This window comes from Pagrus major, chromosome 22 (assembly GCF_040436345.1).
Source record: "Pagrus major chromosome 22, Pma_NU_1.0".
NCBI classification, from domain to species: Eukaryota; Metazoa; Chordata; class Actinopteri; order Spariformes; family Sparidae; genus Pagrus; species Pagrus major.
The window spans coordinates 19,783,119-19,797,032 of record NC_133236.1 but is presented as its reverse complement, the minus strand read 5'-3'; the positions used below and the strand labels follow the sequence as shown (position 1 = coordinate 19,797,032).

Sequence of the window (13,914 nt, the reverse complement as noted above, 5' to 3'; positions counted from 1 at the left end):
GGAGCCAGCCACAGGTGAGCCGCCCATTTGAAAACCATAAGGCGAAAGAAGGAGCGCTGCCAAGTCAGCCCCATCTCTTGGTAAACAGCCAGACTGTCAGACCTGCTGCTTAGTTTTCGGCGTCCAGGTGCTTCGGAGAAACACCACCAAGCTGTGGGGGTCAGAGGTCAAAGCTTTCAGTTCGACGGCGTGTGGGATAATTTCTTTTTCTAACACCACGGATCGTCTTGAAGTTAGGAAGTGCTCTCTGACAGGCTGTGTTTCCCCGACAGCTCGGGTCAAAACTCAACAGTGCCTCTCTGCCAGATGAAGGTCAGGACACGGGATGGACGCGTGGGCAGATAGGGGTTTAATGAAACAGCTGGTGGTTGATTCACATTAGACTCCCTCTGGTTTCTAGGAGCTGCGCTCCAGGGAAAGATTAAAATTAGAAAGATGTTGTGCTTTGGTTGTGAATCTTGAGATTTGCTGCCATGTAGCAAAAACAAAATGCTGTTATTATAGTAAAGACAAAAGAAAGAAGTCGTTTTTTATAAGGAAATTACTTGAATTAATTGTTTTACCTTTAAACGACGGACAGATTATCAGATATTTCACCTAATAGTTAAAGGTGCACTATGTAGTTTTAAAAAATAACTAACATCGTCAACAGAAACTGAAGGAATAGGAAGACGTCCTCCTCCAGGCCTCCAAAACTCATTGTGGAAGTGATAAATCATGGATTTCACAATTAAAATCTAGATACAGCTTTGGAGGTGGAGCCCCATTCGTATTCCTATAAAAGCGGCTCAGTGGCGCATGAAGCCAACAAAGCTTCCAGGGTATGAAATTACCCAGATCCTCCTTACAGTTACACTCAGTCTTAAAGGCTATCACTCATCGTCTTACAGCGTCTGATGAACAACCAGCTGTGGCCGCGTACGGAAATGTTAACTGTATCACCTCCTGCTGCACATTTCTTCGTGGTATTCTCTGTGAAAGATGAAACGAGGCACTTCCTGCCATTGACCAGTAGTTTGAGGTTTGCTCCCGGAGACGAAAAAGAAAGAAGCTCTCCACAAAAGTCTCAATTTTCTCACCACCCACACACCATTAAAGGATAGGGAGCCTGTTACTCTCTATTTTTCCCTGACTGTCAACCATGAAAAGGCAAAAGAGAAGAATGTGTTTTTCCGTCTCCAAATACTTTCCGACAGTCAGCCTGGCAGCGTTCATCCCCACTGAAGTCGTTCATCTATTAGACGGCTCACACATACAGTAGTTTCATCTCCTGAAAAAAGGATCGGTAATCTCCTCGAACGGCCGAGCGCTTCAGCAAACGTTAGTCAAACCGGAGGGAAAGGTGCATTTGTTCGGGCTATTTTCATCTGCGCGCCGAGACACATTCGGTACACTGGTGAGCATTAACGCACGCAGAATAGTATCCGCTCGCATTAAACTACGATGCCCACGTTCATCGTAATGAAGCAGCAGGTTACCCGATGCAGCAGTTTGGTTAATTGATGTGTTTTTAACAGTTTTTGCACAACAATGGAGCTCTATGGAATACCACGCTATATCAGGCTTCGGCAACACAAAGAATACCTGTTAGTAGGATCAATTCATTGTTGGTTTGGGTCTTATTCTGGCATTTGTTGACAATAAGGGAAATATGGAATATCATTATCTTTATCCTTTGAGGAGGCTGAAGTTGTAAAAAGTGAAAGCCATCCAGCCCAGTCATGGCGGATAAAAATGTTGGCCTCGGGACAATTTGCAGCCGCGTTTGTAGAGACAAAAGCGGACATTTTTGCTGGAACATCAGGAGCTGAAAACCGGGTCATTTTAACGAGACGTTGTGACAATTTCAGCCATGTTTGTGGAGACAGAACCAGGTGATCTTTCTGCGCCTAAACCTAACCGGACCATGAACACAATGTCACAACATAAAACTGTTATATCAGTATATGATACAATAATCAGAACGAGTCCGTCTCACTAAGCTCTATCGTTCTGATTAATCTGGGAGATGGGGAGACAGGCGGTCGGGCCGGACCCGGCTGTCTCCACTTCCTGCAGCGTCGTCTCCATTCCTCGGGCTCACCGGACAATCCCAGCTCACTGCCAGTGAGACGGAGTACAGTGAGAGACAGGGAGGGTATAACAGAATTACAGCAGGAGGATTACGCTGATCTTTTTTAATAAAGGCGGTAATCTCAGAAGAGTTCAGCCTCGCGTCTCGAAGGCGGAGCGATGCTGGAGTGGAGCGATATATGAGCAGGGGGAGGCAGAGAAGGTGGAGGCACAGATGGAGGATGAAGAGATTGTTCTTCCATAGTAGGAGAAGCCGAACAAAACATCTGGGATGCATTTGCTGCAGGAGAGACACTGTATGTGTGTGTCTGTGTGTGTGTGTGTGTGTGTGCGCTTTAGATGAGAAAGAGAGAAAGTTGGAAAAAACGACTGAAACAATCCCAGAAATGTTTTTAGTTCTCGGCTGCAGTTGAATTAAAACCGCTTAATATTTTTTGACATTGGTGTTTTGCATGCACGCTCCACACAATGTGCTACATTACACCACACACACACACTCACACACACACAGGCTCATTCTCCATCCTGCAGACTACTTGGCAGTAGCACTATCTGCCCGAGTGCCGTAAATCAAAGCTGATCGAAGCACGCGCCCATTTGCACTCAGCAATTTGTGCCGTTGCCTACATGGCAGCCTCACTTTGTGTCCATCGAGCTTAAATCACAGCTGATCTGCGAGCAGCTCTTAACCGTCTAACCAGTGCAGAGTTGCATTTTCCCCCTCAATATGCTATCCTGCACACCTTATCAGTCTTTTGCCGCTTTCAGCTTAATAAGGAGTAGCGTGACAGGGAGCTAAATGACAGATAAGAGGACGCTTTATGAGCCGAATGAAACATATTCATCAGATAATGGTGGAGACGAGGTAGTTTCCTTCAAGTGGCAAGGCCGAAACCTAAAAAAAAAAAAGCTAAATAAATGCAAAGCAATCAGCGCTGCTCCTTTCAGTGGCACGAAATAAACAGCTTCCAGCTCTCGCGCTGTTTATTGCCGCTCCTTCCAATAATGTCTTTACATTGACTAGAGAGGGTAAACAAAAACAGACATTTATGCAAAAGGGTGTGATGGAAAGACATTTAATTGCAAAGTCTTGCTCTGTGTATGTGTGCCAGTCAACCGGATGTCCATTCATTCAGACAGGAAAGGTCAGAATATGAAAATTATGTTAAAAAAATGTTACGTTTTGCGACAGATCCCAGGAAAGTAGCATAACAATGAATTGGCTAGCGGATTGATGAATGTAATACAGCACTATTTATAAATGTTTTTCTCAGTGAAAAGTTTGATGGCACATTTAGCTTAGCATGCTAGCTGTGTAACACAGCCGTCTAACATATAGTGTGCACGCATAGCGGTAGCATTTCTTAGAACTGGCTACACAGGCAGGCCACTCTCCCCACATATTTGTCGCTAGCATTACTGGTCCCATTTTTGTCTCAATGCTGCTGCATGTACGTATAAAAACAGCAGATTCATCCATATCCATAATCCACATCCATAATTACAAACGCAAAATAAAACTGTGGATACGAGGCGTTATCTATAGCCTTTGGGCTGTGCAGATTGCAGCTATCATCTAAAACAAGGTATTACACATACGTGGTATGCATGCGGCTGAGGGAACCACAGTAACACACACATCTGTGTAGCTTTGCTGCAAAGATGATGTCATTCAAAGCCCGAGTAGGAAATTACTGTTGTTAATGGCCTACATAGATTATGCGAGGGTTTTTAAAAGATAAGGCAGCTGTGTGTGGCTTGGTTTGATAGATTTCCATCAGTCATGTGCGGTTTCCAGTTAACTCTCAGAACAACTAACAGCTGCTTTAAGCAGAAAATACATCATCTTTCTCCGTCACACACACACACACACACACACGAACGCTGCCGCTCATCGCAACATGAACCGAAATGGTTGTGTGAAAGAGGCAGCTTCTCCAAAAGGTGACGGACACCGCCTTAGATGCATTGTTGTCTATTTTGATCATGTCGGGTTTGAATCAGGGCTTCTTGGCCGGCGTCACAACAGACAGATGGGGTCTTATTGTTAGCAGGCTTGCAGTTAAAACCTGTGTGTGTGTGTGTGTCTGAGTGTGTGAGTCTATCCGTGCAAGTGTGCGCCTGTCTTCCTGGACTTCATCCCAGATCCGAGATCTGTGTTTGATGTCTAGTTGTGAAGAGCAGAGGGAGCACGCTGAGCACCATATGACATTTACTTCCTGAGATGGAAAAAACAGAGAGAGTGACAGCGAGATTGGGCTGGTTATATTCTCTCTCTCCACTCATCACGGTACTTTTTCTTCCTGGCCACCAGTTTGTCTGTTTGTTTCGAACACATAAATGATCACCGAATATAAAAGATGAGAAGAAATGGCAGGGGAGATGTATATTTCTAGCCTCGACACCGCGTAATTGACTACGTTCATGGTTGTTTTGCGAGATTAGAGTCCTGCCAGCGTTATTACTGAGCAGTGGCGTCTCTATAATCACTCAGCTTGTGTTCCTAATTTCATCTCCCCTCCTCTCCATATGTTTTCCAGCCTCATTATCTTTCAGTATCAGCTATCAAAAACAAAGTGAGAGTTAGAGACAGAGATGCAGAAATGTTCTTTCCAAACTTGGTTTTTTAAACAAGGCCAACAAGAAGCTCGTCACACGATCGTTCTCAAGGTTCACCGGCACGGTCCTTGTCGCTTTCGGGGGGTGCTAAGTGGCGTCTGTTGTCTTTGTAACCAGACACATGCACGTTCTGGGTTTCCGCTACACAAACAAACCTTAGGGGAGGCGCAAAGTGCCGTTTGCAAGAAGCAGGTATTCATGATCTGTGGACGGGGCACGGCAAAGATGGGAAGCGAGGGCGTCTCTTTTTCAGAGGTCAATGCACTCATTCATATCAGCCGGGAGGGAGGCTGAGAACTTTGAGGAATGTTCCAGACAAGGCGTCCATGTCTGAGGGGAGTATTGTGCGATCATGACTCTGGACTTGACAGTTTGACACTGACTTTTCCTCCCTCCAGTGGGAGTCTTTGTCTGTCACAAGTCGGCGCACACAACAGGCCCACTGTTTGTTCAGTCAATAACATAAAGTGCATTGAGTGGCTTCTGTTTTTCCACTGAAACATGTGGTTTCGATCATCTCGTCCGAGGCGGCGTTCGTACGGATCTGTATGTAAATGTCTGGATCACGAGCTTAAAGGGTCTAAAACTCTCCCCTCTGGCTTTTATCTAAGTTTTGAATCACAGAGTTTGATTGGGATCCATATTTTTTCTACTTATGACACAATAAAAGTAATAATATCCTCTCAGCTCTTGTTCAAAACGTGTATAAATCCTAACTCATGGCACTTCCCTAGTAGGGAGTGATTGATGATCTGAAAGGTCCCTTTGTGCTTCTTCCCTCCATAACTTGGCAAAAAGCTGGCCCGTTTTCTTTGTTTGGATTTGGAATACTAATCTCGCATTGAGCAAGCAAAGCTGTGAGCCTGCGAGAGCTGTTTACTTCTCACGGGTGGTTGGCGTGTGCATAAAGAACGATGCAAAGTCACTGCAGTCATACGATCCAGAAAACGGAGGAACTCAAAGGGCTCGTATGTAGAAACATGTTGATTTAATTTTACTTAAGCTGCATTCAAGGCGCCTGAGATCCTGAAGTAAAAGATACTGATGTTGCTTTCGGTGTAGCCAGGAAAGCCATTTCCCCTTCGTTTCCAGTCTTTGTGCTAAGCTAAGCTAACTTTCGCCCTCATCACAAGCGTCCCCCTCTCCCCTTGTGAGTTGCAAAACATGCTTGTCAGTAATGAGTACTGTACACATGAAATACTTGTATCTGACATTTTTAGGTATACTATTATTTATTTACTATACATTAAAAATGAAGACAAGCTCAAAATAAGAAATGCATAGCCAACCAGTCACTTTAGACCCCAGAACTCCGCCCTCTTGTTGGCCACCCCAAGATTTTCAGTGGCCCCCCCTATGAAAAATTTCTAGGGGCGCCCCTGACATAGTGTCGTTCATCTAATTTAATTCTCAGCAGCAAAAAAGCAAGTAAGCATATTTCCCAAAGGGCTGAACCATTCCTTTAAGCCTTGAAGTAATAAGTAATAACCTTTTCATCAGTATTTGCATTCAGGTTGATCTCTGGCTCTCTTTATAATTACATTTTTGGCAATTCAGTGACTCAAGAGAAGCACATCCAACCATGCAGTGCTTATACACGAGGATATTTTGCTTAAAAGGTAAACTGTGCAGGATCTTCCGAAAAACACTTTGGGTTGGTGGCCAACCAAAAGCATCAACAGCAACTGACACATCCTGCATAGTTTGCCTTTAAAAAAAGCTGTGAATTTCCATGGTCTTGTAGAAACTGTGTTGGGTCTATATATATAACAGCACTTGGCACTGTTCTCAGCGGATGGAATTCTTGGCTCCTGAACACGGACCGGAGTGTGACCCAGGTGACATGTCAGCCTCCCAGCCGTTGATTCCTTGTGACTCCCCCGTTCCCCCAGATGCCCCGGCTGGAGGTTAAAGATGCCTGAGAACTGACTCCAGTCACACCTTTGGGATTACAGAAGTCAACCCTCTCTCATTCTTTTCTAAAAGCCCCTCTCTCTCTCTCTCTCTCTCTCTCTCTCCCTCTGCTGAGCCAAAGTCGTTCAGCTTTCCGAGACACGACTAAGGTCACCGGGTTTCTGCATTATAAATTCCACCGGGGGCCCAAAAGTGGCTGGCAGCGGTCGGCGCAGACGGCACCGAAGTGGCCTTTACTGTTCTCGCTTTATCCCGGCACTGAACTAATTAACGTTCAGGAGCGAAGTATTAATTTGGAATCAGACTGATGCTTATTTGAACTAAAGTAATTAATAGTTGCCTCGCGGATAAATGAACTCAAGTCCCGTCTAATTAAAAGAAATGATTGAATTAGAGTGTAAGATTCTCAGTTGTGTTGCTGATTTTTTGGGTGTATTCAATTAACATAATCAGAAGTATCAAGTCTCTTTTTAGAGTTGACTCACTATTTATGTAATACCAATATTAAGAAGATAGTAAACATCAGTACTTGCTGTCTCCCCCTGTATGGCTGCTATTGCACGGGGGTTGCACAGATTACCTTTCCGTCATCTTCACATCGCTGGATGATCGTTCCAGCGGGCTGTCTTTTGCGTTTCATGTTATGAGGCCTCCTCAAACTGGGAGGCCTGTCTGAAAGCACGCATGATTCCACTTTGCTTCTCTGTTGTGATCTACGCGCTGCCTTGCCTATAGGCTTTGAGCTTGAGCGCATGTGACACGTGAGTGACAGCCGGGCCTGTCTGGGAGAAATCTCGGGAGCGATGCTGTAGAGGAGCTGCGCAGGCAGCGCTCACACCACTCGCTGTACTGTAGGTTCAAAGTGAAATGGGATGCGGATGTGGAGATATATATATATAGTAGCAGCTTAGCATCAATGATTCATTTTTACATTTATTCAAAGGTGTTGGTGCTGAGCTTCTTTCGATAGTAGGAGACAAAAAGGCAAAAAAATGACCTCCAAGCTGCTGAACATATCGTTTTCGGGAAAAGTAAAAGGAAAGAAATACTTTTTGCACCGAATTTAAATGTTCTCATTCTTGATTGGAAGCAGTTGGACCTCTGTGAACGTGCCGTCTCAAGTTTAAGAAAAGCCCCGTCTCAAATATTGCTCTTAAAGCAGCAGCAATATCCTCCTCCAAGGCCGCGGAGGAAAGTTTCCCACTTTCACGTTGTTTTGACTGTATGAAGAGTAATGAGACACTTAGGTTGCTCGATGTCACGTCATTATATCGGCTACACGTCTCCGCTCCTTGAAGGCTCTGAGATGGGAAGCAGGAAGTTCCATAACATTAAAACAACACAAGGATTCTGGGGTAATGATCCTCAGTCCAGTCAAGCCTATGTATATAGGCCAGAATCATCAGGTCAGGTTTTTCTCAGAGGACATTACAATCTCTACAACATGCCGGACCCTTGATTTGGATAAGATGAAACCCACCAGTACCTTTAGCTGTACTTTATGAGCTGCACAGTGCAAAGGTACAGCTCAAACACCTCAGTGCTTCACGGGAATATTAGCATTGTCCCTGTAAACACGATAGCATGCAGACGTGCCCAAATACAGCCTCACACAGCTGCTAACATGGCTGGAGACTTTGCGTTTTGTAAAGATACTTATCCCTAATGTAGAAATGATTTAGAATATGCATTGGGGGATACACGCTCCTGTTATCCAACCAGGGTAACAGGTGCACTTCCTGTCTGAGTGTGGGAAGCATAGTCATGCAAATAAGCATACGGCGTCATCCTGTGACTTCTGGTGACTCTTTTTGCGCTGCCGGCAGCTACTTGTCTTTTTCAAAGCTTTTCAGTTTTCGGCTCGAGAGACAGAAGTGCGTTGGAGTTTGAATGGATTGTGTGTGTGTGCGTGTATGTGCATGTGTGTGTGTGTGCGTCACTGTGACCTAAGGGCAGTAGTCTGTTTATTGTAGTGTTAAAGTCAGGAGGCTGAGTCATCAGTGCTACGACGTGTCTGCTCTCCTCTGCCTTTCTCTCTCTCTCTCCGTCTGCGTCTCTCGTTCCTCTCCCTTCATCCCCGCTGCTGTTGTTCGGTCCGACATATTTCATGTCTGCCGGTAATTTACAAACTAACCCCCCCTCCTCTTTTCCCAGCGGGGAAGAAAGCCCGCAAGAGGTAAATGATTAAAGAGGATGTGTGTGTGAGAGTGTATTTATGTGGATGCCTGACAGCTAAGAGATTAGATTTCCTTTAGATTGGTTATTACTAAAACAGACCCTAAGGCTGTCTCCGTCACACATGCACACTCTCTCTCAAACACACACACACATTATTAAAGGAGAGGGAATTTGTCAGCAACAGTCTGCGCTGTCACCTATCTGCGCCGCAGCTTCCTGAATGAGTTTTGAAAAGAGCTTTGCCTTTTTTCTGAATGATGTTTTTCGCCTCATTTTGCTCAGACAAAGCCTCAAAGCTCAAAAATCCTCAACTTTGTCGGCATTTTCAAACCGCAGCGAAGATAACAGAGGAGCTTTTATTGCGCTTCTGAAGCTGCGTCACCTTGTAGTCGTTGATATGCATTAAAAAAATGGCGTCAGTCAGCCAGGTGACGCGAAAGTGAAATATAATTTACTGAAGTGATGCAGTCGGGTGGCATCGGAGCCGTCAACAAGACAGCTGCAGAGGTTTATTTGTGTCTGAATCAGGATTGAGACGCAAATAAAACTCCACATATAATGCTATAAATATTTGACAACTCTAATTTGTAAGAAGTAGATATAGCGTGTCTCCATCCTCGGTACGGATGATGATTTTAGTGTTTGCCTCAGATAAACTGATGGATTATAAAACATTATGTAGTTCAGATCTTTTCCGCGCTAATATGAGAAACAAGGGCCATCAATACATAGATGGGTGCAACATCACTTGTTGCTAAAAATGAAGATAAAGACAATAACTTCATATATCTCGCTGCAACCCGACCGCCACAATAAATGTTGGCAGCGTACGTTTGTGTTGAAGTGCCCGTGCTTGTTTGTTTGCTCTTTTGACCTCCAGCTCTCCGTCACGATCAACAGCTCCCATATTAGGCAATAAAAGATTGACAAACAGACTCCTCGTATTCTGCATCCCGTCTTCCTTCGCTAACCTCTCCCACAGTTAAACTTGAGGTCATTACAATGTAATACTATTGAGATATTTGCATTGAAATCATTTCAATGATAACTCGCATACAACCAATTATCTAATCAAAGATGACTTGTTGGTTTAATAGCTGACTATAGATGTGTTGAGTCTTTCCACAGTCTGCTGACAGCAGAAACAGTTATATGACTTTAGCTCATGTGCCAAACATTATTGCAGGGTAACTGAAATACAAAATAACACTAAATGTTATGTTTCAGACTGTATGATTACTTTTGTCCCTAAACTGATGTCATCACTTTTAAATGGCACAAGCTTTACACCAACCCGGTTGCGAGGATAAAATGTTGTCAGTTAACGTCCTGCAAACTACGGACTTATGGTCAATATGTAAAGCCAGAGACTGCAGTTCGAGACTGTGTTTCAACATTTGTAAGTGTGAAACCACTCGATATTTTTCAGGACACTTTTCCAGCCATGTTTGTTGCAATAAAACCGGGTGTTTTCAACGAGAACTTGGGACATCTTCAGCCGTGTTTGTGGCAACCAAAACAGGTATTTTAAGCCAAAACTTAAAGGTGCACTCCGTAGTTTGGAGGATGAAATTTTAATCAGAAGAGAAAGATCTTCATTGCCTGATTTTTTTCCTATGCTTTAACAAACTAAATAAACAACCTCTCTTTGTTTTAACAACTGAATAATCTGAATAAACAAACTGACCTTAAAGGACAACACAGTTTCATACTGTTTTACTTTGTTTACTTTTGGCGGACCCTGCCACCTTTCTAGCTTCAAACAGTGTTCTGGGAAGCTTATTTTCCTCTGAGAACAGTTTGTTTGTTCAGTTATGGAAAAATAAGATTTCTGAGTTTGTATTATTACCTCATTAATATTGTAGATATAGGGGTGTATTGTCCCTTTAATGTTGTCCTAACCCTTACCAAATAAACTTAACCAGAAGATAAAATTGAAGATTCAGCAGCATCATAGAGAAATTTCATTTTTCAGTTTCATGTCAGTGGTTTGCAGAAATGTACATTGCCAACATTTATTCCGACGATTGGGTTGTTTTACACTCAGTTAAAGGTGTTGAAGGTAGGGAAGGCGATTCTGGAGAAAGATAGTTGATAGTTGCTGATTGAGTCTCATTCCCAGGTCGTCAAATCAAATGCTTTGGGTTAGAAGTTCAGGCTCAATATTGTCCCAAAGCGTCAGTATTTAACGACCTGGGAATGAGACTCAACAATCAACTATCTTTCTCCTAATCACCTTCCCTACCTTCAACACCAGCTCAGGCTATTCTTAACAAAACCATTGATTGAACACAGACATTCTTTAATCAGTGGCATGAGCACTGTACAAAGCTGCACTGGAAGCATTTGAGGAAAACAGGAAAAGGATATTTTTTTTCATCTTGGCCACTAATGACTGAGCTTCTATAGGAATTGACTCTTAAGTTCCTCCATTGCTATTCATCACGGTCACTGGAGGCGTCCTTGTCATCTTCCTAGCAGAGCAGCGGTCCTGCCTTCCAGCCCATTATTTCATCTGCGACGCATTGAATATGCACAGCGAGCAGGAAAGAGAAAACGGGAGGAGGGGGGGAAAGACTAAGAGAAATATGGGTTAGAAGTGGGAGGCGAGACTGAAGTTTTAAATTGAGACAGACAAGAGCGATGAAACGGCATGAGGGAGGATGAGAGCGCGAAGAACTTGGGTACAAGGCAACATGACAGAGCAAGAAGAGCAACAGTGATCTTGGAGATGGGAACCCAAAGCGAGATAAAAGCAGGAAGAGGTGTTAAGAAGAGGAGTTAAACGGCAGGAGCATATGACACAGAGTTTTCATCAGGGCCCCTCCAGGGCATCGTATGTGACACATTTCTGTGTTAAGAAGCAGGGAGCATGTGGTGGTATGTAAAATTGATGGCGCACGAGTGCCCGTCTCTCCGTGTGGCATAATAGCCCTGCGGTGATTTTCATGCCATTTAAAAGTCAGCGTGGTTGCTCCTCAGTCTCTAGTTGGTTTAGCTCATTAAAGATTTAAAGACAAAAGCGAACAAGAATTTCTCACCCCAAAGTAACAGAAAGACGAAGCTCAGCAGAGGGGAAGACAAAAAGGGGGGACCGGAGGAGAGAAGGAAGCGAGATTAAGGAGAGATTTGTTGTGTGTTTGTCGGAAGGGAACAAAAGGGTGATGGATGGATGATCGATGATGGATGGAGAGATCAAACGAGAGCAAAGAGCTGAGATGAATGAAAGAAGTAGCAAAAATAAAAAAAGGCACGAGGAGACACAGAAAGAGGGAAGTGGGAGTTTGTTAAGCCGGCGCTTTAACACACCCTCCACAGGTCAAGGGTCAAGCCTCTGGAGTGTGTTGCATGTGTGTGAATAGCTTTGTTTGCTCCAATACGCACTGCATCTGAATGCTTCCCTTTGCTAAGAGTTAGTTGACTTTGTATAGATTCGATACAAAACAGCCACAGGGGGAGCGTGTGCGAGTGTGATTTGCAGTTTGGGTGAAACCTACACCTGTTTAGATTAAGTATATTTATCATGAAGGAAATAAAACGCAGGCGGTTTTGTACCGCTGCGACACAAACTCTCTTCTGCAACTTCAAAGCTTTTTTTCTGAGGCGCTTATTGAACACGCATTGATTCTGCTGCCTGTTCTTCCTCCATCACTCTCCTGGGATTACTGAGCTTTAAGCCAGTGACTCACAGAGATGGAGTGAGAGCTCCTCATTGAGCCGCTCTGTCTGTCTCCTGCTACACTGACTCAGGATCAGATAAACTTACAAGACTTCCTAATCGCAGCAATTAAAGACCGAGAAGTTCCAGGAATATTAAACATACCTTTCTGTGCGGGCGGCGAGGTAGGCAGCAGGGTGAAGCGGGGTCTTCATCCCTCTTCCTGGCTTCCTTCTTTAGTGTTCGAACGTAAGAGATTCTCCTTTTAACGCTCCTGTCCTGCTCCTGTCCTGCGTCCGCTGCAGAGACCTGTTTGGTTCGACTGGGCTGGGTGGGATGTCCCAGTGTCAGAGCTGCAGGTGCTCCCCGCCAAGACGTCTCCAGGTAAACGTGAACGCACACACACACAGCGGTGAGAAGGATGCCCAAACGCAGCAGCAGTCCCAGGGTGAGTCGCTCTCTGCCCATGTCCATCTGCTAGTTTGTCCCCTCGTCTGTCCTCAGTCCATCATCCCAGCTGCTGTGAGAATGGTTGCTTTGCCCTTTGCCTCTTCTATCCCATTCTTCTCCTCCTCCTCCTCAAAGACCTCTTCTCTTCTCTTCTCTTCTCTTCTCTTCTCTTCTCTTCTCTTCTCTTCTCTTCTCTTCTCTTCTCTTCTCTTCTCTATCTCTTCTCTCATTCCCCTCAGGTCCAAAGTCCAACATCAGACCAGCAGTCTTGAGTTAATGAACCACGAACATGTCCGTTCACAAACCGACCCACATGTGTGTGCCTGCATCTTAACTCCGAATGGTTTTGTGCATGTGTCACTGGGCTCTGCAAACAGTTTCACAAGTACAATGTGTGCCGCCCTCTTTGAAAAACTTCGGGAACTCCCTCCTCACACTCTCTCAAGTCCCCCTTTTTCCCCCAAACACACACGCCCCTTTAATTTGCTTTCTTTTTCTTTGTATCACACACACACACACACACACCCCTCTGTTGCTCTGCCGCCTCCCTAGGGTTGCCTCTCCCGCCCCGCAGACTCTCGGGTTTCTCTGTAACTCTAGACGTGGGCAGGGTCTGCACTACGGGCCCATGCAGGTCCCTCTCAGCATCTGTGAACACGTTGGCTCTCTCGGCGAACGGGACAGCTGAGCCTGGATTTGGAGAGTGGATGATATTGCTCGTATTTCATGCTCAACTTGGTTTTTTGCTTTTTCTAAATTTATAAGCAGTTGTCCTCTATAAGAGACTGTTTAATCATTGCTCTTAGAGCCTATAAGGGGTTTCCTCCAGCACTCAAATGTTCCTGTTATTGGCCCTGATCAGCTAGTTCTCAACATTTCTGGCAACTTGCTGAAACTAACATCTATGTTTTATTTTTTCTTGGCAGTAACTCTAAAAAAAATTAATTTGTAAGCCAACAATGGCCTCATTGTCTCCTCAAGTTAACTGAATCATTGATTTCCCTCCAAAGACGACTAAATCT

The 13,914-nt window shown here is 44.5% G+C and overlaps 1 protein-coding gene across 1 annotated transcript in view; it reads right to left on the bottom strand.

Moving 5' to 3' along the window:
- Positions 1-12,990, bottom strand: part of mettl24 (methyltransferase like 24) — a 35,864-nt gene extending 22,874 nt beyond the window's left edge. Inside the window, exon 1 of the mRNA XM_073492871.1 lies at positions 12,608-12,990. Within this exon, the coding sequence (XP_073348972.1) occupies positions 12,608-12,916 (309 nt within the window). The 5' untranslated portion in view covers positions 12,917-12,990. The remainder of the gene's footprint in view (positions 1-12,607) is intronic.
- Between the last annotated feature and the right edge of the window lie 924 nt (positions 12,991-13,914).